Raw genomic sequence first — 26,978 nt, forward strand, 5'->3', positions numbered from 1 at the left:
TTAGTATTTGTTTGTTGACATTTTTCTTGTTCATTTGGTACAAAATTTAGAAAAACAAGTGTTAGAAATGACTATAGTTTATTATGAGTTATGAGTTATGATAGATCTTTTATGGGTGGCAAACAACAAAGAGGAGATGAAGAATAAAATTTTCAAAAAATATAAAATAATGTTATTAAGGTTTTAGTCTTTCTTATTAGGATTAAGTGAAGTGGTTATTTTAAAAAAAATACATGATACTATGTGGTGGGGGCTATACAAATATCATGCATCTAAACAGATGAGTGTATGTTATATATTACATATAACATATATTTATATATGACATGTACTATAGAGTTGGGTTCGAGTAGGGTTGGGTTGCCTAAGGGGTCAACCTTAACCCAACCCAAAGTAAAGTTGGATTCATGAGTTTCAACCTTAACCTTAACCCAAGCATCAACCCAATCCAATCAAACTCAATTTTTTCGGGTGGGGTTGGGGCCAACCCAGCCCAAGTTGCAGTCTTAATAGAATAGAGGGAGATGAATAATAGTAGTGAAAAAAAGATAATGAAAAGAGGGTTTTTTACTAATTTTACCACTCAGGCCCTCACTGTAATATTAATTTAACTAATTGGAGTTCAATGTATATGTATTATGTATAAAAGTTCTTTTTTCATTTTATTTGGTACCAAGTATATGTATAGAAGTTCAGGAACTAAAACAGTGCATGTGAAAGGCCCTAAAGTGACACTACCCATCTTGTAATATGATAACTATCTGGAATTTACCCTAAAATAATCTACATTGATTTCATTTTTTTTTCTGGTCATAGGTCCCTCTCAGTCTTTTTCACTTGGATCATCACTTGCTCACTGAGCACTTGTAGTTCTTCTGCTAGCATTGCTCAGATTCACCAATGCCGGGCATTTGAGATGGCTTCAAATCGATGAGAACTTCTATTTCTCTTCTACTTCTGGTTTTCCGTCAGAGTGAGCATTACCAGCTTATTCGTTTCGAGAAGCCCAGAAAAACGCATCCCTTCTCATCAATGGAGGCGGCGTTTTTCTTGGCCTAGATTGGATTTCCTCGAGTACTGGGTTCCGAGTTTCTTCTTTGATCAATCTGGGTTTTGGTTTGATCTTCTGGGTGGGTTGGTATCTGCTTCTCCAATGGCAGCCTCCTCTGTTGCTTCTCCTCTTTGTACGTGGCTCGTCGCTGCTTGCATGTCGGTTGCTTACGAGAAAGAATACTCTCTGAAGCCTTCTTCCTTTCAGTCTTCGAAGAGATTGAGCAGGTGGGCTATGAGAAGGAAACTTGTCTCGAAATGTAGTGCTGGTGGCCATGATTTTCCAGGAAACTTGATTTCGGCCTTCTGTGGATCGAGTATTCAAGGTCTAATGAGTTCTTGTTTGGCGTTCGAGCCGTGCGAGGAGTATTATAGTTCCAAAGGTCTGTCTTCTTTGGCATTCTTTGGTGACAATGGGTTCTCGCTGTTTGGGTCTAGGAACGGGCCAATGACTCGTAGGCAAAGGCGAATGAATCGAAGCGCTCACTCTGGTAATCGGTTGTTTATTTTATTCTCTGTGCCGCTGTACTTTAATTAATTTTCATTTGTTTTGGACCGTTTGGTTGAATTAGAGGTCATGTTTGAGCTTTTAATAATTGATCTATTCCATTACCAGACCCTAATCCAATATATATGAAGCTTGTTTTATGTAATCCAGTCTTTATATATTTTGCCTATTTTTATATAAATGGAGTAGTCTAATATGCCTTTTCAACTCCTTTCGGTGGTATTTGGTTTAATGGTTTATCAAGTCTTAACATCTGCTGTTCAGTGAAATTTGGCATTGTTTTCAGAGAGATGTCTGGATGCAATTATTGAGATGTAACTCCTGAGGACGTTTTCATCCGATTTAATAGTGTTTCCATATCTTAAAGGTTCCTGGATTATTCATCAAAGTAAGGTTATCAAAAGAGGTTTGGAATGGTGACCTTAGTGCTGAGATTTTTTTCATCGCCCTTAGTTTTTCTTCCCGCTCCCCCTTGTTTCCCATCAATTGGGCAAGGTTGTATTACTGAAGGAGAACGGGGAATTCATGACACTATTACTAGTTCCTCGAATAGGCTCCCTACATGGAGCAAACTCCCACAAGAGAAATAACTAATAAAGCATTAGCTTTATTCATCAACTCAACATGCTTTCTCTATTACAAAAGAGGCCTTATTCATAGACTCAGTTCACTTTGGCTCCTTTTAGAAAGGAGGAAATCCTTCTTTTCATGGTGAACACCAGAACCACAAGAAAGTACATAAAGCAAGCAAGAATGAAAATAGAACTCCTATAAACTTGAATCTCATCACCAATTGAATCAAGCCCAGTAGATATGTTATCCCTTGGATAGATAACTGAAACCCTTTCTATTAAATCAAGCCCAGTAGATATGTTATTAATTTTGACTCCTATTAGGATTGACATACAACTCCAGTGCTCTGTAATAGGATTCTAAAACCAACTAAAACTAAATTCTAACTGACAAATCTATTGTGTAATTATGAAGAACAATATTGGGTTCTTATGAGATCCATATAACCGAATATAGCTATCTTGTAGTTTGATACCAACAATACCAAGAACCAACCATGTTAAGAAATCAAAGTTATCTTTTTTTTGAGAAAAGTTAACAATTTTATTGAAGAAAGGAGAGGTACACAAGAGTGTGTACAAATACAAGAGAGGGGCGAGTTCCCTGAGAATTACACAGGAGGGCAGGAATCACAGTACAGAGACTCTAGAATAACTCCTAATATTGCTAGACCATCTGCCATTACATTTAGTTCCCTTGGGATCCAGGTTAGAGAAACATTCAAAGGAGCCAGGAGGTCCCTTGCCTCTGATAGGAAGTGACTAAGTTTCCAAGGTCCAGTTTCCTGTTGTTCCAACCATCTTATAGTATTGGCTGAGTCACATTCAATTGAGAAGCTTTGGATACCCAATTTGCTGACTAGGCGAATCCCTGTTAGAGCTGCTAACACTTCTGCCTTTGTTGAGTCTGCTATCCCAATCGGACGACTATAAACCCAGCATGTGTGGCCATTCTCATCTCTTAGAATTCCTCCAATACCGGCAGCTCCGGGGTTACCATAAGCACTTCCATCAAAGTTGAGAGTCCAGATTGCTTCCCTTCTAACTAAAGGAGCTCTGGTAGAGAGTGGGGTAGGAGGGGAAGAAACCAGGAAGTTATATGTGTTTCTGCTGAGATCATTGAGACTAACTCCTATAAACTCCTCCGAACTAGAGGCCCACAAGTTGCAGTAGTGGTTGATGTGGCTGATCAGTTCACCTTTAGATTTGGATCTATTTTCAAACAGCCGATTGTTTCTTTCCTCCCAAATTCCCCAAAGAACAGCGTGCAGTATTATCAACCAATAGGTCCTACCTCTCTTGCTCAGACCTATTCCTTGCCACTGAGAAATCAGATCCTGCAGATGCTTAGGAGCCACCCAACTGAAGCCGATTAACTGGAGAAAGAAGTAGATGCTGCTAGCTACTTGGCAGTGTATGAAGAGGTGGTCTGTTGTCTCTCCTTCACATAAGCATAGTGTACAGACGTGAGGGGAGAAATCAAAGTTATCTGGAGTTCATAGGATTTGTCATGACTTTTTATTTTTGCCCAAGGAATATTGGAACTGTGTGGATGCTCCATCATCAGAAATTACGAGACAACAGATTAACATTTGAGAGGTTACAATTCTTTTTTCAGCTAACGAGATGATGAACCAACCAAATATTGACAAGGATGCCTATATGCACTAAGAAAATGGAGTGCCCCTTGAAAGGAGAATTTGATCCTTATTGGCTCAGACCAACTTTGCCTAAAAGGGTGGGATTTGCATGAGCTCTTTTAGTACACCTCTTGACCTCCCAAGTAGGCATCAGAATCACATTCTCACATCCTAGCTGTTAAAATGAAAATTCTCAGGCATTTAAATATCTTCTAAATAAGACCATATCTTCTTAGTTTTACTGACATTGAAATTTTTCACTGATGCATCTCTTTTTGTGTGTTGAAATAAATGTCCTTAGAGAATTCAAAGCCTCACATACTACCTCTCCTAACACTATCTATATAGTTAGTTGAGAGAATATATCTAAAAATTCCCAAACTTTGTAACCATACGCTTGTTGTCTCAACAAGCTTTCTGCCTCTTCCCAATTCTCACAACCACTTGCAAGTGAGTGTGTTTATTAATTGTTTTCATTGTTGGAAGGCCTGGAGTTCGTGATTCCTTGAGGCTAATTACCTTGCTCCACTCCAAGTTCTTTCTATCCTGCTTTCACATGTCCAAAGAAGCAGGACCTGGAGTTGAATTGAATTGTTGTTGGAGTGTCAAAGTTGAAAAGCTCCAAAATTTGGTCAACTAACATCCTTGGGGACTCTCTTGCAAGGTGAATGGATCAGGCTGAGTTGTACATGGGTTCTGTCCTGGTCAATGTTTTAAAAGGTGTGGGAGGCGTGTTTCTAGGCAAGGTGCTCTCAAAACGTCCCAAGGCCCATGCTGGAAGTGTTTATGCTTTTGAGGTGTACACCTCAGGTGCATGAGGCTTGCCAGAGGTGCATGCCTCATGTGACTCATGCACGCTTCATACATAAAGAAAAGAAAGGGAAGGGATAAAAGAAAGAAAAAACAAGAAAAGGAAAAACATCTTTCAAGAAAGAAACTAGAAAAACAAAAACTCCTCCTCCTTCCTTCTTCCTCTTCCCCTCCAGGTAGTGGAATGCCTTGCGTCATGCCTCCCTATTTTGAATTGGTCCCGGTGGGTACTGGGTAGATATTTTGTGTATTTTCCTCTTGTTTTTTGTTATGTTTGGGATAGCCTAAGCCCCTAGACTAGGAATGTATTTTTATTCTGTTTCCCTTCTTCTTTGAAGTTGTCTGGTTGGATGCCTCTTTCTAGGGGAAGTCTTTTCTTATCCACCTTCTATCAAATCTGCTTCAGATTTAGTTTCTGAACTAATATTACATCTGATTCTTTAGGAAGCATATATAATTATGTTGCTAATGATGGTGGATTAGATTGTGATATCCCAGCTTGAAATAGCTAAGTTGTCCACATGAAGGAATGGAACAGAAAAATAAACTGGCTATCTCTTTAACATTTGATACTATACGTTGCCAATCGTGGCCTTTCCTACTGGTCAGGTTTGGTGGTTAACTACTTGTTGTTGCAGGAAAAACCATGGCTGTAGCTGTACAACCTGCAAAGGAAGTCACAACAAAGAAGAAGCTTCCTACCAATAAAAGGAAAGTTGTTGTAACAGGGATGGGTGTGGTGACTCCAGTTGGTCATAATCCAGATGTCTTCTACAATAATCTGCTTGAAGGAATTAGTGGCATAAGTGAGATAGAGGCATTTGACTGTGCCCATTTTCCAACGGTATATTGTCATAACTAATCTTTCTTCTACTGAAATAAGTGGCTCATTTTGATCTTGATGCTAGTTCTTGTTATAGAGAATTGCTGGGGAAATCAAGTCTTTCTCAACAGATGGATGGGTTGCACCTAAACTTTCTAAAAGGGCAGACAAATTCATGCTGTACATGCTCACAGCTGGCAAGAAAGCCTTGGCAGATGGTGGAATTACAGAAGATGTCATGGATGAATTAGATAAATCTAGATGTGGGGTTTTAATTGGCTCTGCAATGGGTGGCATGAAGGTAAACAGCCTTTCTTTCTTTCTTTTTTTGATAAAAAACAGCCTTTCTGAAGATAGGTGAATTGTAATACTTGAAAATGGATAATAAAAAAGAAAGATTCTTGCAGGCTGAAGATGCATCTAAGCATATCAGTTCTAACTCTCTCTCTCTCTCTCTCTCTCTCTCAATTCTACATGACTTCATAAGGGCCTCAGTTATGTTTCATGTTTGAAGTGATGCAACAAAGAACAACATGAAACTGAGGCTTCCTTTCCAAATCATGTGGCTACTTGATCATTTTGATGGCATACCTCTATGTTTTTTTTTGAAAAAGATGGTAACTTTATTAATGAAATAGAGGGTACATAAGAAGATGTACACAGAAATTACAACTCAAGAGTTAAGTAGGAAGAGAACTATCACTAAACAAGACATCCCTGTGAGCACCAGCTTTTGCTAGACCATCCGCATCAGTGTTTAGCTCCCTAGGGATTGAACCCAGCTGTGCATTTAGGTTGAGAAGGATATCCCTTGCTTCAGCCAAGAAATGAGCTAAAGCCCATGGACCACTGCCAGAGTCAGCTAGCCACTTGATGGTATTTGCTGAATCTCCTTTTATGGTGATGTTCTGAAAACCCATATCTCTTGCAATCCTGATTCCAGTTAGTGCTGCCATAATTTCAGCCTTTGTTGAAGAGACTATCCCAGATCTCTTGCAATCCTGAATCTCCTCTATGTTAAGGCACTTCTGACCGTAAGCTGCATCTTATTTTAAATTGCATCATGTGCAGTGTTGCATGGACATGGGCATTGCCCAAGAGTCTGACTTGGCAAGATGAGAAAACATGGACTCATGCCTCATGGACATGTCCATTGAAAAGTATATAATATTAAAATAACTAATTCTTTTTTGAATTCTAACATTAGATACCTACAAAAAAAATGTTGCCTTTGTCACTAAGTGATAGTTAATACGAAAAATAGATTCATATTGTAGATTAGCTGTTCGTTTTTGTAAAGTTAGCTAGGAGATACAAAGGAAATGCCATGTAGAAGTGAATCCAAGAAATGCCGGACTCAGATGCATGTCTGACACTGACACATCCATTTAGGAGAGTCCATGAAACACTGTTCATGTGGTAATTATATTGTTCCTTTGACTAGTAAAAAATAACATGGGCTAATTACTAATCTACCACAGAAATCTTCTAGAAAAGAAATGATCCAGAGCTCCCTAAATGTGTCCCATATTAGCCACTGATATGTAGATTTTGAAATTCATTTTCTCTGTTTGTCTGGAAATGCTACCACATCAAAACTTTCGCTGAGCAAGAAAATATTTCTTCAAAATTTGCCAGTACTTATCCTTATTGGGCCACTGGTTTTTCTTTGTCCAGGTCTTTAATGATGCAATAGAAGCTCTAAGAGTTTCATATAAGAAGATGAATCCCTTTTGCGTACCTTTTGCTACTACAAATATGGGCTCTGCAATGCTTGCTATGGATCTGGTAATCTTGAAGCTAATACTGCAGGAACACGTCCATGATGGATACTTAAATTATGGATGCAATCCTTTTAGTTGTTTATTTAACTACACAACTGCAGGGATGGATGGGCCCAAATTATTCAATCTCAACTGCTTGTGCAACAAGCAATTTTTGTATACTAAATGCGGCAAACCACATTATCAGAGGTGAAGCTGTAAGTACCCATTGTAATTATCTCATTTAGTAGAGGCCATGTGCTAGTTTTCTCTGTTCTGAGTTCTGACTATACTGTTAGACCTGTTTATCGTCATCATCATCATCCAAACCTTATCCCATTGGCTACATGAATCCTGTTTTGCCATTTAGTTCTGTTTAATGCCATACCCATCGTTAAATTATGAGTGCTTAAATCATTTCTTGTTACTAAAATCTATGTCCTTTTTGGTCTACCCTATCCCTTTTAGCCCCTTAAACTTGCAACAGATCACTTCTTACTGCTTAGACCTGTTATTTCTTCATTTTCCTTATTCAAATAAAAAATAATTATAAGCTAGAGTGAAAAAAATAATTTTATCATTTGTTGATAGACTAGCCAGATAGGGTGTTTGTGATATGTTTACACTGGGGCAATTAATTGATGAAGGTGTCAGTCTTGTAAATTTTCCCTTCCTGTCTGAGGGTATCCTTCCTTTTTGTGCCCATCTCTCATTATGATCACTTTTCTTTTGTTGATAAAAATTTACATTTTCTCTAATCTCTATCTCTGCCTAAATTTGTTTGGAGCCTGCAGGACATGATGCTTTGTGGTGGTTCTGATGCAGCAATTATACCTATTGGTATTTATTTCTTCTTTCTCTTTGTTGATGTGTGTAAGACGTAATCAATTTTAGTAACCATAGTGTCATTGTTTTCATTATGGTTTTTTTTTTTTTTTTTCTGCAGGCTTGGGAGGTTTTGTTGCATGCAGAGCACTCTCACAGAGAAACAATGATCCAACTAAAGCTTCGCGCCCTTGGGATATTGTAACAATAACTCAACTTTATTCTTTTTCCTTTTCAAGACATATACAAATAAATTCATGAAGTTCTGATTCTATATATATATTTGAAAAGAGTTCTGATTCAAAATATGGATCAGTCAATATGCAAAATATGAAGTTCTGATGGGCAATATATTGTAAATTATCTAGTAAACATAGTAGTGGGTTTCTAATAAATTATCCAATGATTTTTTGAGTTAAGAAAATATAGGGTTATTTTGGTTGAGAGACAAAAAAGACTTCATAGAAATGGGTGAATTTTGAAACTATTCTGTAGTTAAACTTTTGCTTGTTGGATCTATCAATTCCCAGCACAGTTAGTGTACTAATTATAACTCAGAAAAGAGTCTTGGACGGAGGGGCATGAAGCCTCAAGAGTTGCCGCATGGGCTTCTTGTGGGGAAGCAGTGTCTTGGGTGGAGAAAGGGTTCATGGAAAAGTCGTGGGCTGGTTTGAACTCTGAGGAGACCTTTAAAGAGCGCGAGAACAGGAGAACCCGTTTGCTTATTGGGGAGGTAAGTATTGATCTTCATGCTTTGCTTGTGAGGGGGAGGTTGTTGAGATAGGGTCTTTGCTGGTCTTGAATTATAAGAAAGCGGTAATGCATTGACAGAAGATTTCATTCTGTTAGGCACTGAAGGAGTGGGTATTGTTGGTCAAAATGGTGATGGTTTGGTGGAGGTCTGAGAGGGGAAATGTGAAGTGAGTTTGTTGGCAAGAAATGCATGTTCTGTTTCCTCTTTGAATGGTTCTTTGAAGGCTGAAGCGCGGATTGGGGATGAGACAGAGAGGATGTTGAGGCTGCAATCAGATGGTGTTGCTAGAGACTTGGAAGATGTTGGTCCAGTTAATGTTGCAGAAGTTGTTTTTGGTAGACTGGGTAAAGATCTGGGTAGGAAAAGAAAAGAGGATGGGAAGTGCTTGCTTTTAAAAAGGGGATAAAGAGGGTTGCAAGATTTTGATAAACCCAAAAAAGATGAAGAGTTCAAAAAATAGTCAGTTGGTGCATGTGAATGTGATGAAGGTGTTTTCTCAGTTGAAGGAAGGTGTTTGTGGCGCTGGCCTGTCTAATAAATTTAAAAGGGGGTATAAGAGAAAGAAATGTAAATGAAAAGGTAAAATGGGGGTGCCAAAGGAGTCTCGGTTTAATCAAACTCATGATTTAGGTTTGGAGGAGTCTGAAGGTGTTCTTGAATGCCAAGTCAACAATAGTGATCAATCTTTGGATCAAGAGGCAGGGGAAGATGGTTCTAAAGCTAGAGTGGGGATCGAGGATATCACTGTTCAGGCATCTGGGGTAAGAAAATATAAAAGTCAACCTTTTGAAGATGATAAAGAAGAAGATATGGGTTCAGCTGATTCACCACAAGAGAGGGAAGTGGAATTTGACAAAACTTATGCTGTTCAGAGAAGGATAGAGTTGGAAGAAGTTGTTAATAAGGAGGTGGAGGTGTGCAAAATCTTGGGTTTACGTTTTATAGGTGATGATTTTGCAAGGAAAGTTTTTAGAGAAATGAAAGAAAATGGAGGACAAGGTTGGGGAAAGAAGAAATCAGATAAAGAAGGGGAAGGGAGTGACATTTGAAGAATGATCCTTTTTGTGTTTTGTCTGGGAATGGGAGGAGTTGTTGTTGGGTGGGTGGAGTCTTTTTTCATTGTGTAGGGGAGCTTGTGGAATTTGTTTTTGTATGAGTGTCTTTAGGGGTGCTCTTTTCTTTTTCCTTGGGGTGATTTCTTATCTCCAATTGTTTTTTTGGATAATTAACAGAATTTTATTAATGATAGCATAAAGTACAATAGAAAGGAGGGAGGGGTAAAATCTTTTAACCCTCCCCGAGAATGATATTCATATTACAACAATGCCCAAAAAAGACTATCTCTTCCCACCCCTTGTTTGGCAAGTGAGTCAGCAAAGGAGTTTGCACTTCTCTTAATCCATTGAAACTTAATTTCCATGCCTTGAGTCAGCTGTTTAAATTTCTTTTTTTTTTTCATTTAAAAATTTCCAGAATCCCATCTCTTCATTCTGCAACCATTCTATTGTTGTATCTCTTTCTTTTTCCTTAATGAATTTTCTTTTTTATTTATCTTGTAAAAAACTCAGAAAGAGTCATAACCAACAAGCATCACATTTATTTCTCTGGACTGGAATCTATCACACTACTGGTGCAGCTTGAACTCATCAAGGGAAGCAGTCTGTCAGTCTGATAGAGGCTTGTGAGGTCACAAGTCACAACCTAAAATTGAATGCTTGTAGCCCACCCTTTTATAAAGTACTAGTGTCTAGTGATAGTATTTTATAGTTTGTTTGTTCTTATATGTTTACTAAAACACAGGAAGGGGTTTGTGATTGACAGAATCGTGATGGATTTGTCATGGGAGAGGGAGCTGGTGTCCTGCTTTTGGAAGAGTTAGAACATGCCAAGGTTCAGTTCCACTTAGTGTTGTTTTCTTAAAAGACTACATTAGAGATGATCACTTGAATATTTTATTTTGTCATGAATATTTTTCCATTTTAAGTTCTTTTTCTCTGGTTCTACAGAAAAGAGGTGCAAGTGTATATGCAGAATTTCTTGGTGGAAGTTTCACATGCGATGCTTATCACATGACTGAACCTCATCCTGATGGTATTTAATCAAATATTTTTTACCATGATAAGCTATCTTTATAGAAAGTTGCAGTATTCTGAAAATGCAGGGACACCTATATTTTCATCCTTCTTTTTTATTGCCTTGTTTGTACCTATTATTTGTATTTTACTTGTTTCATATAATGTAATTCTATTTATTTATGTATGCTCTTTTTTATATAATATCTTTATATGAAATTGTGAACTAAGAATTATGTAACTATGTATAAGACTAGTCCATTGGGTTTCGTGGGGTGGGGGGAGGCAGGTACTTTGTTTTGTATTTGTACTTGATATCTAGACGAAGGCATATTCAATGATGGTTATTACCTTCTTCCATTTGTAAAAACAGGGGCAGGTGTTGTTCTGTGTATAGAAAAAGCCTTAGCCCAATCTGGGGTGGCCAGGGAAGACATCAATTATGTAAATGCACATGCTACATCAACACAATCTGGTGACCTAAAAGAGTACCAAGCACTTATTCACTGTTTTGGTCAGAATCCTGAGGTAATAAGCTTGTTTTTGTTTTCTAGTTTTTTATTCCATAATGCAATTATATTCAGAGTCACTGTATTCTATGTTTGAGCATACTTTGCAGTTGAGAGTGAACTCCACAAAATCCATGACTGGTCACCTACTAGGAGCAGCAGGTGCTGTTGAAGCCGTTGCAACGGTGCAGGTAAAGAAATTTTAAAATTGGTGAATACTTGTACTTTGAATTTGTACGTGTCATGGAATGCTGCAATTTTGTATATTTAATTCATGAGATGGCTAAATAATATGTGATTATCAGATGCTTGTGAGTAATTACCACTAAACCATAATGTTAAATTTCCTAGGCTACAAGGGGCAATAATATTTTATCATCAGATGCTTGTTGTGGAATACTTATACTTCCAAATTTGTACATGTCATGGAATGCTACAATTTTGTGTATTCAATTCATGAGATGGCTAAATAATATTTGATTATTAGATGTTTGTTGTGAGTAATTACCACTAAACTATAATGTTAAATTTTCTGGGCCACAAGGGGCAATAATTCTTGATCATGAGATGCTTGTCATGGAATACTTCTACTTTCTGAAGTTGTACAAGTTATGGAATGCTACAAATTTGTGTATTTAACTCATAAGATGGCTAAATAATATTTGATCTGTTATCAGTGTAGTGATGGAAGAGAAAAGAAGAGGAGAAGAGAGAAGAGAGAGAGCAGAAGAGAGGAGAAAAGATTGAGAGTCAAAAAGCTTGCTGGCAGCGCCAACTATTTTGTTATATATACTAGGGCGACAACAACTAAAATAATAAAAGGGTAAAAGTACAATAGTACCCTTGCGGTACTATACTTGGGAAAATAAAAGCTTTCAACACTCCCCCTCAAGTTGGGACATAGATGTCAATCATGCCCAACTTGTCACATAAATCATGATGCCGTGAGTGGTGTAGCCCTTTTGTAAAGATGTTTGCAAGTTGATCCCCAGAGTTGACATAAGGAGTACACACTTCCCCTGTGACAACTTTCTCTCTAATAAAGTGTTTGTCCGACTTCGATGTGTTTAGTTCTATCATGCAGCACGGGATTAGCAACAATGTTTATGGTTACTTTGTTATCACAGAATAGGGTCATAGGTATGTTCATTGGAAAACCCAACTCACTCAACAGATTCTTTAGCCACATAATTTCAGCCACTCCATGAGCCATTGCCTGATATTCAGCTTCAACACTGGATCTAGGTACCACATTCTGCTTTGTGCTTCTCCTGGTAACTAGATTTCTTCCTATGAAGGTACAATAGCCACTAGTTGACTTTCTGTCATTTAGGGATCCTACCCAATCTGCATAAGTGTACACTTCAACTTTCAAATGTCTGTGCTTTTGAAACAACAAACCAGCACCTGGGAACTTCTTAAGATATTTGAGAACCCTTTCTGCTACTTCAAGGTAAGTGGTCTTGGGAGAATGCATGAATTGGCTAAGAACACCAACTGCATAAGCAATGTTGGGGCGGGTCATAGAAAGATATAACAATCTTCCTGTAAGTCTCTGAAACTGTTTCACATCCTTGATAGGTTCACCTTGGCAGTCACCTAATTTGTGGTTAGGATCAATAGGGGAATCAACTGGCTTCACTCCCAATTTTCCTGTATCATGGAGTAGATCTAGGACATATTTCTTTTGGGAAATGAAGATACCCTTTTGTGAGTAGGCAACTTCAATTCCAAGGAAGTATCTTAGAGGACCTAGATCCTTTACTTCAAATTGTGTAGCAAGAAAAATTTTCAACTTTTGGATTTCATCATTCCAATCGTCAGTGATAATTATATCATCAACATATACTATAAGAGCAGCAATTTTTCCTTCCCCTCTTTTCACAAACAATGTGTGATCAGATTGACATTGCTTGTATCCTTTCTGCTTAACCGCTGCATGGAACTTGCTGAACCAGGCTCTCGGTGATTGTTTCAGCCCGTATAATGACTTCTTCAACCTGCACACTTTCTGTTCATTGCCTTGAGCCCGAAAATCAGGGGGTTGTACCATGTAAACTTCCTCTTCAAGGTCACCATTCAGGAATGCATTCTTGATATCAAGCTGATGTAGATCCCAGTTAAGATTAGCAGCAAGGGAGAACAGGACTCTAATGGAGTTCATCTTGGCAACGGGTGCAAAAGTCTCTGCATAATCAACTCCATACACTTGTGTAAACCCCTTTGCCACTAAATGAGCTTTATACCTCTCTACCGTGCCATCAGCCCTATGTTTGACTGTGAACATCCATTTACATCCAACTGGATCCTTTCCCTTAGGAAGATCTACTAGTTCCCATGTGCCATTTTTATGTAGAGCATTAATTTCTTCCTTCATAGCATCTGTCCATTCAGGTGCTGAAAGAGCTTTTGCCACATTCTTGGGGATAGGAACACTGTCAATGGAAATGAGAAAGGCCCGAAAAGAGGGTGAAATGATCCCATAGGAAACAAAGTGGGAAATGGGTTGTTTAGTGGTGCAAGATCTAACACCTTTCCTGTGAGCAATAGGAAGGTCAAGGTCATTAGCAACAGAGGTATCAATAGCAATAGGGTCAGGGACATCGATAGGAACCAAGATACCTGAGTGAGTATGATTCGCCCTCGGAGAGTTTGATGGCATTGGAGGTACAACTTCTAGGTTCTCCACAGCTTTTGCACTTGGTTGGCCTTTGTGACGACGAAAGAAGACACGAAAAGGAGGAGGGAGCTGAACCAGTTTCTCCTCATTCCTACACTCCCCTTGAGGAGAAACAGGGAAAAAAGGCTCTCTCAAAGAAAGAAACGTCCATAGAAACATAAAACTTCCGAGAAACAAGATCAAAACAACGGTATCCCTTATGAGTGAAAGAATACCCCAGGAAGATGCAAGGAATAGCGTGAGGGTCTAATTTTCCATGAGTGGGTGACAGATTTTGGACAAAACAACGACAACCAAACACACAAGGAGGAACGGAAAGAAGGGGAGCCTTAGGAAAAGGAATCTGATGTGGGGCTTTGCACTCTAACCAATGAGAGGGCATACGATTGATGAGATAGGTAGCACAAAGGACAGTCTTAGGCCAAAATTGTTTTGGGACATTCATATGGATTAGTAAACCCCGGGCCACTTCAAGGAGGTGTCGGTTCATTCTTTCGGCAACACCATTTTGTTGTGGTGTTTGGGCACAAGAGCTATGGTGAAGTGAACCACGTGAAACAAAAAATTCTGTGAGATCACTATGAAAATACTCTTTGGCATTATCTGATTGAAAAAATTGGATTTCAGTTTGAAATTGGGTGAAGATCCGCTGAAAATCTTGGATAATTTTTGGTACTTCATTCCTTGTTCGCATGGGATATACCCATGTATATCTAGAATAATCATCAATAATGGTAATAAAATATTTGTAGCCACTCTCAAATGGTAAAGTAACAGGGCCCCACACATCATAATGAACAATGTGAAAAGGAAATTAAGATTTATTATTCTTTGAAGAAAAATGAGTTCTACACTGCTTACTCAATTGACAAGTTTGACAAGAAAAATCTGAAATTGACACCGACTTAAACAATTCTGGAAACACCACTTTTAAAGATTCAAAAGATAAATGACCAAGACAACAATGCCATAAATAGACTTGACTCTTATAGGACTAACTCTTAGACTTAGTGACTTGAAGACCAGTCTTATTCTCCAGCATGTAAAGTCCATCCACCATACATCCTCTACCAATCGTCTTCCTTGAGGCCAGATCCTAGATCACACAGTAAGAAGGGAAAAAGGTAACTGAGCAGTTTAAGGAATTACTAATACTACTAACAGACAAGAAATTAATGGGAAATTTCGGGGCATGTAAAACATCCGAGAGTGTAAGGCCAAAAGGAAGAGAAATGGTTCCTTGACCAGCTATGGTAGTGTATGATTCATCAGCTAGTCTCACCTTGTCTCTTCTAGAAAGGAGGTGATAGGTTTGAAAGTAAGAGAACATACTAGTCATGTGTTTAGACGCTCCAGAATCAATGATCCAGGGAGTGTCAGGGGGATGAGATGCAACATGGAGGGCTGTGATAGAGTTACCTGATGTAGATGCAAATGAAGTTGAAGGAGGAGCATCCATTTGACGAATTGCTCTACCATAGAGCTCTAAATGGTCATGGAAGGAATTAATAATATCCTCCTTTGTGTCAAATCCAGAGACGTGAGTTGGTGTCACAGTAGTAGTGGGGGGCTGATTTTCCTGACGAATTGCTCTACCATAGAGCTCTAAATGGTCATGGAAGGAATTAATAATATCCTCTCTTGGGTCAAATCCAGAGACGTGAGTTGGTGTCACAGTAGTAGTGGGGGGCTGATTTTCCTAAGAGGCCATGTTTGCCATAGTGTTCTTTCTTGTACTTTGCTGTCCTGACTTTTTATTCAAATCTGAACCTTGCTTCTTATTCAAATCTTGAGCCCATTTTGGCTTCCCATGGAATCCCAGCATGTATCTCGGGTGTGTTGGGGTTTTTGGCAACGAGTACACCACAGTTTATCTTTGTCATCCGCCCTTTTTTGAGAGTCCCCTCTCTTAAAGGTGTTCCCACCACCTGTAATCACACTTCCTTTTGCTGCCAACCGAACTGCATCCCCTCCAGAACTGTTCATCAAATTCCTTCTACTTTCTTCTGATTGTACAAGAGCATAAACTTCCTGGATGGAGGGAAGATTCTTGCTACCTAGGATTTGAGCTCTGATGGATTCATATGCCGGATTCAAGCCATGTAGAAAAGCAAACACTCTCTGCTGAGATGCAAGTTTCTTGTATAATTTTGCATCTTCATCACGCTTCTAGTCCACACTCTGATAATGATCTAACACCTCTCCCCCTGTTTGCAAGTGGATGATTCTGCCTGTAACTGATAAATCTTTGCATAGTAACGCAGCTCAAAATAGGTTGATTTTTCCTATTCCCAGATTTCATTTGTCGTTTCAGCCCACATAAAGTTCCTTCTTATTTGGGGTTGCATAGGCACTAAAAGCTAAGACATAACCATGCTGTTCTCCTGGTTCCATCTGTCATATTCAGCATTCCCAGAATTGGGTTATTTGATTCTCCCATTTATATAACCTATCTTTTCCCTTGCGGTAATGTACAACTTGATTCCTCTTGACCATTCCAAATAATTTAAACCGTCGAGAGGAATAACAGTCATGGGAAAGGATAGGTCCGCATCCCCACTCATTCTATTCGACATTGAGGAAACATTGGATGTAGCAGAATCTTCACCACTCATGATTTCAGATTCAATAAAACACTCTTAAAGGGGGTACACAGCCTTAAAAAAATCCCAACACTAAGGGAGAAAGGAAAACCCCTTTTTTCTTTGGAAACACCTCTTTTCTGTAGAACACAGGTGCTGTTACAGCACTAACAGGTCATCCTTTGACCTACAGAATTAACACGTGTTGCCACAGTGCATACAGGTCATCTCTTGACCTACGCATCAACAGGAAGGCTGTTACAGCAAGTACAGATCACTTTTTGACCTTCAGTTCACCATAGAAGCTGCTGTTGCAGCACACAAAATCTGTTACAGCAAGTACAGGTCACTTTCTGACCTCCAGTTCACCATAAAAGCTGCTGTTGCAGTACACAAAAGGTCCTCACGACCTATAGTTTTACAGGGATCAGCCGACCCCACAAAAAAGGAAAGAAAGAGGTGCGGATCACCTCACATCCAATCAGCAGACCTAGTACACACTACCAGAAAAAAGGAGAGGGAGAAAAGTTACTTCAGTGCATGAGATCTTCAATCAGCCAAACAATAGATGAGGGCGGCAGATTTGGAAATCTGGTGTGAAGAAAACTGTTCACTCGATTTCACCTTTCAGATCTGATAGCCCTGCTCTGATACTATGTTGTCAGTGCAGTGATGGAAGAGAAAAGAAGAGGAGAAGAGAGAAGAGAGAGAGCAGAAGAGAGGAGAAAAGATTGAGAGTCAAAAAGCTTGCTGGCGGCGCCAGCTATTTTGTTATATATACTAGGGCGACAGCAACTAAAATAATAAAAGGGTAAAAGTACAATAGCACCCCTGCGGTACTATACTTAGGAAAATAAAAGCTTTCAACATGATCATTAGATGCTTGTTATGAGTAATTACATTAAACCATAATGTTAAACTTCCTTTGCTACAATGGTCAATAATACCGTTGCTTGTGATTTGAATGTATTACTTCTAACACAAGACTGCTTATGGGCCATTGGTTGTAATCCATTACCCACATGTACGTGAGTCCAACATGGGTGGTCTTCCTTCCATACATTTTCTTATTTGTATTTTGTCTGATCAAATAAAGTTGGCTATAATGATTGCTAGACTGTATCAGGTTGCAAAGGGGCTTTTTGTAGATGACAGCTCTAGGCATGCTATTATCTTGGGCTTATTAGAGTGCTTTTTATTCTTCTCTTTTTTCTTATGCAATGTTTTCTCACTTCTTTTAATTAATATATACACATCTAGTCATCTTCTCAAAAAAATGTTAGATGCCGCCAGTGTTAATCAGATCCTGGTAGAATTCTGGCCTCTTATTTCCTAAAAGTTCTATAATGAGCTGAATATTTTAACTTGTCAACAAGTGCTTCTAGGAGTCTGAGCTAGACTGTTGTACTACAATACATAAATAGGGGTGCAAACTTAGGTTGGGATTTTGTCAAATTTTTACTGGGCCTGAACCCTAACCTGAGCCCGATGTAGTTGCAATTCAAGTCAGGAATCTGATTTGCAGTCCTATATGTAAACATGCTCAGCATGTCCAAGGGAGCAGTGGAGCCACCCCCTCCACCCCTAAAAAAATGAAGGAAAAACTTATGGGTTTCCTTTTGCATATGCAATGAAACCAATTCCTAATGAAGGAAAAATTTCTTTTGTAACATTAAATAATGGGTAAATTACAAAGACCCCCCTGTACTATGACTGTGAGACAAAGACCCCCTTCCGTTAGCTTTACATTGAAATCTGCCGTTATAATATTTTTTAGTCCCTATACTACCCTTGTAACTGTTCATCTTCCCCAACCTCACGACACGAACAACAACGGCCGTAATCCCTTCTACCTCATATTCCTTCACATTTCTCTCTCCATCTCTCTCCTCTGGTTTCTCTTCTTCCCCCTTCCCCTTTTTCTCCTCCCCTTTCTTCTTGCTTTCCTCTATTTCCGTTCCTCTCAGCCATAACCACCACAACTCGTTGCAGCGGCTAATGGAAAGAAAAAAAGAAACCAATTACATTCACCATGTAACCATGTTTCTAACATCTACCATAGGTTCGATAAGGAAATTTTAGTTTTTCCTCATGATGCTTGTTTTTGTTTCTCTTTTCTCCTTTTATTTATTTATTTATTTATTTTTGTAAATTCTTCATCCTATCGGAGGCCAGCAAAGAGGAGAGGAGGAGGAGGAGGAGGAGGGGGGAGAGAGAGAGAGAGAGAGAGAGGAAAATCTACTAATTATTCAAGAACCCAGATAGTTAAATCAGAGAATGAACAATTATAGAAAAACAGAAGATAATAAAGCAAGCCAAGTATCACTGGAACTCGTAACAGATGACGAGTTAACAAGAGCATGGAATTACACCTGCGCTGCCTGGTCAGAGGGGTTGCAGTCCCAAGGAATATTATCTTCGATGAGACGATTGTTGTTCTCTCTTAGATCTATCTGAGTAGACAATGAGTGGTATCTGTAGCTCCATCACCTCCATCAAGCAACTCCAGATTTTCCATATTGCTCTGTTGGGCAGGTGTCCCAAGGCCCAGTCCATCACCGCCTCCCCCTCCGTCACCGCGTACCGGATCCCGCTTAAGCAGCTCCACAAACTGCTTAAATATCACCTGGGTCTGTTTGCCGCAACTAGAACTCAACCTCTTCGACAAATAGCGGAATCTCGGCACTAGGAACACTCGGATACATGGAAGTACTACTGTTACAATTCTCACTGGGCAACATCAGACCCTGAAGAGTCATTTCAGCAGACTTGTACACCCAAGAATCATCCGAAACAACTGAATTCAAGGGACCCCAATTCGGGAACATCATGAAATTATCACTACCCATCTGCGGAACCTGCGATTGTGGTAGTTGCATGGCATACTTCTTGTTGGCAAGATCAAACCCCCAAATAGAACCGAGTTCAAGCGTCGAAGTATAACAAGTGTTCTCTTCGCCGCGCCATCAAGTGCCTACCATCGTGCCTTCAGCCGCCACTCCAGTGTCCAAGTGTGTGTCATGGGTGGGCTATGCATGTACTTTTGTATGGGGGATTGCCAATGGCATTATTGTAATACCGTAGTATGACTTTTCACCTTTTTGATGTTTCTTATTGTCACTCCCCCAGAAGCTTAACGTACTCTTTGAGGGGAGGTAGGTAGTCGAGTGAGCTCATAAGCGTGTAAAGGTTAAGCACGAGATCCCCTCGACACTGTACTGTGTGCTTGTGCTTACCACTGATTAATGCAATACAAATAGCCTTTTGCTAATTCGTGTGCCATCTTGTTGCCTTTTTGTGTGTGTTTGCTTTGTTGCGTAGGCTTACTCGCCCATTTCGAGTGCCGCACGGCGCCCCAATGATTACCCCCGTGACAGTTGGTATCAGAGCAGGAGCTCCTTTTAAGCCATTCGACCCGCGACGCGAGTTACAACATGAAACACAACAGGGACATTGTGGAGGAGATCGAGCATGGACTCTCCACATCCCATGAGGCCGATGATGCGCCCGCCGACGACATCGGCAAGGACAAGGAACCGAAGCCCAGCAAACGTGAGAAATCTTCCAACAAGCATGCAGCCGTTGAGTTGCGCATGCTGCGTTGCGAAGCCACCGTAGGTGAGATGCGAGACTCGATAGACGAGCTGCATCAAAACATGGAAGCCATGGACAACACACTGGTCGAGATTGAAGGTCGCTTGAGTGGAGTTGTGGACGAGGTCCGAGACATAATCAATGGCACGCTCAAGCAAATTTGCAGCATTGCGTGCCAACAAGAAACAAGCTCCTCCAATTCACAGGTCCAAGACAGGCTTGACAGTTTTCAAGCCCAGCTTGATGAGATGAAGAACGAGTGGGCAACGTGGAGAAGAAGCACCTCCACATCAATGGCCGTCTAGGCCCAACTAGATGAAATGAGAGTGGAGTGGGCCTCACTGAAGTCCGCCGCATGTGCCTCCTCCGACACCCAAGCTCAATTAGAGGAGCTCAAAGCAGAATGTGCAATCTTGAAGAGGGCCGTCGCTAATCCAGCCAGCACTTCCTTTGCACATACTCCCTCTCACATCAAGATTAGGGAGCCAACTCCCTATTCGGGTACCCGCAATGCACGAGAGCTCGACAACTTCCTATGGCAAATGGAACAGTACCTTGTCGCCGCCAATGTGACTGATGAAATGACTCAGGTACGTACTGCTACTATGTATTTGACTGATGTCGCTATGTTGTGGTGGCGTAGAAGGTGTGTTGATATAGAACGTGGTACGTGTGTTATCCGTACCTGGGCTGACTTTAAAAGAGAGCTGAAGAGACAGTTCTACCCAGAGAACGTGGAATACCTCGCTCGTCGCAAGATGAAGACTCTCAAGCACGGCGACTCCCTCCATGACTATGTCAAAGAGTTTTCAGCCCTCACATTAGAAGTCACCGATATGTCAGACAAGGACTTATTGTTCAACTTCATGGATGGCCTAAAGCCTTGGGCCGAGCTCGAGCTCCAACGACGCAATGTTCAGGACCTTGCCTCCGCCATGGCCGTGGCTGAACAACTTATTGAGTGGAGACTATCGGATGATGAAGGAAGCAGACCAGCCAGCCCGCGTACCACACATTCGAGTGGGGGAGATAGACAACCAAGTCCCCCGAAGGAGAAGCCACCCTTCAACCACAAACCAGTCGAGCATCACAAAGGGAAGCAGCCCCAAGGAAATCAAAGCTACTACAACAACAGATATCAAGGGAGACCCAGCCGTCCTCCTATTTGCTACATTTGTGGGGAGGAGCACTTCACCAGGAATTGCCCAAAGCGAGCAAAGCTGAATGCCCTCATTGCCAAGCTAAGTGATGATGAGCAGAGTGATGGGGAACGGAGTACCCATGCGCCAAGAGTGGGCGCCCTCCAACTTTTCAATGCCATGATGAAGAAAGGGGCTACCTCCAAACAGCCCTCCTCAGTCAAGAGAGGACTGAGGTATGTTGATGTAACCATTGGCGGGAGGCCAACCAGGGCCCTAGTTGACACAGGGGCCACTCACAACTTCATATCCATTGCAAAGGCCAAGAGACTTAATTTGGCCATTTCCAAAGAGCCTGGCTGGCTCAAAGCAGTTAACACAGGTGCCAAACCTACTGAAGGCATGGCTCGTCGAGTAAGACTACAACTTGACACCTGGGATGGAGAGATTGACCTCTCTGTCGTCCACATAGATGATTTTGATATTGTCCTTGGAATGGACTTCATGATATAGGCAAAAGCGGCACCGACGCCTCACCTTGACACCCTGATGATCTTGGACGAGCAGTCACCTTGCATGGTCAACATGATCGCCACAGCTAGCACCAAGAAGAAGAAAGTCTCCGCCTTGCAACTCCAACACCACCCTCAACCATTGATGGCAAAGAAATCTACAACCACCACTAGTGCAACCAGAAGTGATCGAAGCAACTCCAGGAAGAAGTCAACGCCAGCGTCAACGCCAGTTCCAATGCCGCCACAACAACAGCAGCGGAAGCCACCTTTGCAGCAGAAGCCGCACACACCCACAACTGGTGGGCCCATCAGAAGACCCAAGGCCGTGTCAAACTTTGCCCACATCTACTACCACAACCACCGGGGAGAACGAGTGTCGCCCAAGCCATTTAGGGACCACATTCACACCATCCCTCAAGCTAAATCCTGTAGTAGCCCTGTGAGTCACCCTTGGGGAAAAATGCATGGGAACCAACACCCTAACAATCCAAAATACCATTTTGACCCAGCCTTGGCCACCAATTTTCCTTCCACCATCAGGAACCATCCAAAATCCTACCTCGAAGCAGCCAGGCAGGGACTTAACTTAGGGACTAGCCATAGGTTTTCCAACCATCAAGGACATTCACTAGCCATCTACCCAATCTCCCATCTGGGCCTTGGAAGAAACCCTGTTCGTGGAGCAGTCGAAGAACCTTCCTACACCAACAACAAGTTCAAGCCTCAAGCAGAAGCTAGTCTTCGAGGACGAAGACTGAATTGAGTGGGGGAGACTGTAACAAGTGTTCTCTTCGCCGTGCCATCAAGTGCCAACCATCGTGCCTTCAGCCGCCACTCCAGTGTCCAAGTGTGTGTCATGGGTGGGCTATGCATGCACTTTTGTATGGGGGATTGCCAATGGCATTATTGTAATACCGTAGTATGACTTTTCACCTTTTTGATGTTTCTTATTGTCACTCCCCCAGAAGCTTAACATACTCTTTGAGGGGAGGTAGGTAGTCGAGTGAGCTCATAAGCGTGTAAAGGTTAAGCACGAGATCCCCTCGACACTGTACTGTGTGCTTGTGCTTACCACTGATTAATGCAATACAAATAGCCTTTTGCTAATTCGTGTGCCATCTTGTTGCCTTTTTGTGTGTGCTTGCTTTGTTGCGTAGGCTTACTCGCCTATTTCGAGTGCCGCACGGGGCCCCAACGATTACCCCCGTGACAGAAGGGCAGTTGGAGAACCCTTCAACCAGGCAACGCTCGTGTGTGGCGGACAGCGAGCAGTTGCCATGGGCGTCCCAATCGCAATCTTGGCAAAAAACGAGATGATCGGTGGAGCAGCGGACAGAGACGGGTTGGGAAGAGCAATTATCGCAAATCTGAGAACGGAGGTGCTTACGGGATAAGGCGTTAGCAGAGTGAACATGTTGGTCGCAGAACAAGCACAGCTTAGCAGAGTCAGCTCTGCAGTATAGAACAGTGATCTCTTCATTGCAGAAATCACAAAGGATGATGCTCTGCGTGGCTCTTGACTTGTTATTGGTTTTGATCCATTATTAACAAATGGAAAGGAAATAGAAAAGGGAAAAAATAGGGAAAAATAAGAAATCGTGTAGAGTTAAACCATAAAGAAGGAAACGAAAAATCCTAACAGTCTCAGCGGAGCAAGGAATCTAATCTTGGCTGTGGGAGGAAAGTGTTTGTTAATGGAGTATGAAGAGAAGCGAGCCGAAATCCCTAAACAGAACAGAGCATGGAGATATTTATTTGGAGACTTCAAATAAAAACCCCCTGTTACCATTAGCCGCTGCAACGAGTTGTGGCGGCTATGGCCGAGAGGAACGGAAAACAGAGGGATTACTGCCACTGCTGTTCGTGTCGTGAGGTTGGGGAAGATGAACAGTTACAAGGGTAGTATGGGGATTAAAAAATATTATAAAGGCGGATTTCAACGGAAAGCTAACGGAAGGGGGTCTTTGTCTCATAGTCATAGTACCGGGGGGGTCTTTGTTGCAAAACAAAGTACGGGGGGGTCTTTGTCATAGACCCCATAGTACAGGGGGTCTTTGTAATTTACCCTTAAATAATTATAAAAAAACTAAAGAGAATAATCAGTTTGCAGATTTAGATATAAGGCTAAAAGGATCCACTATGAAAAACCAACCCCTAATTTTCACTAGCTTCTTAGCCTTTAAATTATTTCTTTATCAAAATGTATATGCTTTATTCATTTAACAAATCTTACCATAAGTAACTTTGTAAAGATAACAAATCTAAGTAAAATCATGGTATCAGCATGAATGATGCTTCTAACCATATGTGTATATGGCATCTCATATCAGTGTTTGTACCTATGATATCTGGATACCTGTACAAGGGTTCTATATTTTATGAGATAACTTCAATTTTTTTTTGTGTAAATTTCATATTGGGTGCCATTCCCAGCTGTGTCCTTGCTGTATCCAGGTAAAATTGGTTTGTACTGGTTTTATAGTTGGACTTTGGGAGCTAGTAACTTATATCTATGTACGTGGGTAATATTTAGTTACTACCATTTTTGGGCATGAGAATTCCCTAAAAGTCAAAACATCAGTTTTAATGGAAATGTTATTTGATAATGAGGACAGACCTGGGTTGGGTATTTGCTAAAATTTAAAGGGGCCTACTTTATAAAAAAAGGGGTCTAGTCTGAGGGCCTGGTCCTGATACAGTGGAAATTCTTGAAGTAGGGTAGCTATTTTACATCCCTAGTCAAAATGAGGTAAAATTGTGGAAAGATTGGAAACATTGTGACGTGAACAAAATGAAAATTTAGAAGGGTGGTAATTTGGTTGCACCAAATTGTTGGTCTAATGCACTCCAGTAAAGATGAAGTAACTCTTTGTATAAATGGGGTTGTCCTCTCTCTCTCTCTCTCTCTCTCTCTCTCTCTCTCTCTCTGTAGGGGTGGCTCTGTTTATTAGTAGGATGCGCATGAATTAACACCTTCAGAAAAAGATAAAAAAGTTTTGATAAATGCATAAATCTAAAAGGCAAAGTGTAAGATGGCATATCGACTGATGGTTGGAGCACCATGCTTAACATTATGGTGGTTGTAGGTCCTAGTCCTATATGAATTATATTGTTGTTTATGATGGAAAACAGTGTAATCATATTTTCTGTTCCAATAGTAACTATATGTACAAATATCAATGAAGGAACAAAGAGATCCAAATATGCACAAGGGCCTGTCACCAATTCACCATTCCAACACTCCTTTCAAAAATAGATAAAGATTCTTATCACCTGGTCTGAATGCTATAGGTTAATAAAATCAATTCTTTTCTGCATGATGCCTTTCTGAACACAGAAAGCATATAGACATTAACAGGTTGTGACTCTAATCCATTTCTGTGTCACTATATTTTCTGCAAAAGAACTAGCACCACAGTCTATGTTACCTGGATATAGCAAGTACATGGCTGGATATGGCATCAAATATGAAATTTACACTAAAAATTTTAGTATCTGACATGATACAACACTCTTGTACGGCATTCAGGTATCGGATACTACAGTTTGTCTTCCACCACAAACCTCCAGAGCCATTTCCTCGACAAGGCTTTGTTTATGAGGGAAATAGGTCGTAGTCTTAACCCTCTTTCCTTGGCAGTAGGCACTTTTCAGACCACCGAATGATACTTATTATGTCATTTGGGTCATCTCATAAAAAGTTCAAGGTTATTTAATATTGATAAAGAGGAGATATTTTGAAGTGAATATAATCTGTCCTATTATCTAAGAGAGAGGTTGAGGGAAAATACAAAGCGATAATGTCAGTGGATCATTTCTTAGCGTGATTAAACATATGGTAGATTCTTTAAGGGGGATTACTTCTGTAGGTATATATTCATGTAAAAGGTGATCCAGAAAGTTGAGATCCTTGTAAGTGTAGCATATGAATTGATGCCGATATTATATTTCCTCCATGACCATATTAAGCTATGATCATCAATCAAATCGACATGATACCTTAACAGGAGACTATCAGATCTCATACACTTGTTGTCTGTGTCTTTCCTTTTTCCTTTTTCTATTTAACTTTTTATTGGTGCACCTGCAGTTTTATGCACCCCCTCTCTTTTTCTGAGCCCATTCTGAGTTGTGCTACCTCTCATATTTAGGCTATACGGACCGGGTGGATCCATCCAAACATCAATCTTGAAAACCCTGACAAAGGCATTGTATGCTCTCTCCTTATACCTTGTTGCTTTATGTAACAGTTATAATTATGTGCTACAGAGACTGTTTCTTGCCAATTGCCGTATGTCTATTATTTCGGTTCATATTTTCATTTATTTATTTTACTTGCGTATACCAGCCTCTGCAGTTATAAGTGAATAAATCATAAGCCACTATAAACAGAAGGTGAATTCCAAGCGAAATTGTCATGAAGCTTAGTCAGTTTGAATCTTCATGTTGGTCTTAACTGCCAGTAATTTATCATTCTAACCTTAGATTTCATTATTCCAATTCTTTTGGGTTCATGTGATCCAGAGGAAAATGTCACTGGCTCAGTTCAGCTAAGTATATGGTCAGCGTTTCTTTTGGGTTCATGTGATCCAAAGGAAAATGTCATTGGCCCAGTTCAGCAAAGTATTAGGTCAGTGTCTAGTTCAAGTTGCATGTCTAGTTCAGAACGATGTAAAACACACTGCTGGTGGCTAGAAGTATTGTTGTCTGTAGACCATATCACATTGGAAGAAATCTAACGTTGGAGACTTGTGCAATCAGGACACTAATGTGCTAGTTGGCCCGAAGAAGGAAAGGCTGGACATAAAGGTGGCTCTGTCTAATTCCTTTGGATTCGGAGGCCACAACTCATCAATTTTATTTGCTCGTTACAGGTAATCTGGTGAGAAAATCCAACCTTTATTTGGGGGTAAAGGTATTTGTTGTTGGATTGTTTTGATGTGTTCATTTTTTTTTTTTTTTCGAGGACGGAAGCATGTCAAAGTGTCTGTGTTGTAGTGGGAGGCCCCAGAGGTCTCTTGAGCTCTTGCCTTTTATCTCAACTCAAGGGTAAAAGTATGCCCCTTGGTTTGATAAATTTCTGTACTACAAGGATAGAAGCTACTTATTAATCATAATTTCTTTGGGTTCTTAAAGGACAAA

At 40.5% G+C, this 26,978-nt stretch overlaps 2 protein-coding genes across 6 annotated transcripts; one reads left to right on the forward strand and one right to left on the reverse strand.

The window, feature by feature from the left end:
• Window positions 1-671: 671 nt before the first annotated feature.
• Window positions 672-26,978, forward strand: LOC104609302 (3-oxoacyl-[acyl-carrier-protein] synthase II, chloroplastic-like). Of its 5 annotated transcripts, none has more exons than XM_010275588.2 (14): window positions 672-1,541; window positions 5,219-5,424; window positions 5,501-5,704; window positions 7,081-7,191; window positions 7,289-7,384; window positions 7,961-8,006; window positions 8,113-8,192; window positions 10,567-10,635; window positions 10,752-10,836; window positions 11,191-11,345; window positions 11,437-11,517; window positions 25,988-26,047; window positions 26,598-26,710; window positions 26,803-26,978. In XM_010275588.2, exons 1-14 carry the CDS (start codon window positions 1,154-1,156, stop codon window positions 26,945-26,947), a joined length of 1,839 nt encoding a protein of 612 aa, XP_010273890.1. In that variant the 5' UTR covers window positions 672-1,153; the 3' UTR covers window positions 26,948-26,978. The 5 variants fall into 5 exon arrangements, with proteins under 5 accessions (XP_010273890.1, XP_088745881.1, XP_088745880.1 ...); XM_088889755.1 differs by having other exon boundaries at window positions 26,811-26,978; XM_088889754.1 differs by lacking the exon at window positions 25,988-26,047.
• On the reverse strand, window positions 18,814-23,374 carry LOC148790543 (zinc finger protein CONSTANS-LIKE 14-like; the record flags this gene model as incomplete). The annotated part of the gene is made up of 3 exons (XM_088890871.1): window positions 18,814-19,041; window positions 19,246-19,539; window positions 22,943-23,374. Coding segments are annotated over 3 exons (813 nt in total), but the record flags the coding sequence as incomplete, so codon positions are not given.

The sequence above is a fragment of the Nelumbo nucifera genome, chromosome 6, assembly GCF_055504915.1.
Source record: "Nelumbo nucifera cultivar China Antique chromosome 6, China Antique-T2T, whole genome shotgun sequence".
In the NCBI taxonomy this organism is placed as follows: Eukaryota; Viridiplantae; Streptophyta; class Magnoliopsida; order Proteales; family Nelumbonaceae; genus Nelumbo; species Nelumbo nucifera.

What these genes read in the sequence shown, in the direction of transcription:
- LOC104609302 (XM_010275588.2), top strand. Translation starts at nt 1,154, where the DNA reads ATGGCAGCCTCCTCTGTTGCTTCTCCTCTTTGTACGTGGCTCGTCGCT. An exon ending in ACTGTGCCCATTTTCCAACG is followed by an intron (nt 5,425 to 5,500) that starts GTATATTGTCAT and finishes TTCTTGTTATAG; the next exon opens with AGAATTGCTGGGGAAATCAA. An exon ending in AAGCCGTTGCAACGGTGCAG is followed by an intron (nt 11,518 to 25,987) that starts GTAAAGAAATTT and finishes TCTCATATTTAG; the next exon opens with GCTATACGGACCGGGTGGAT.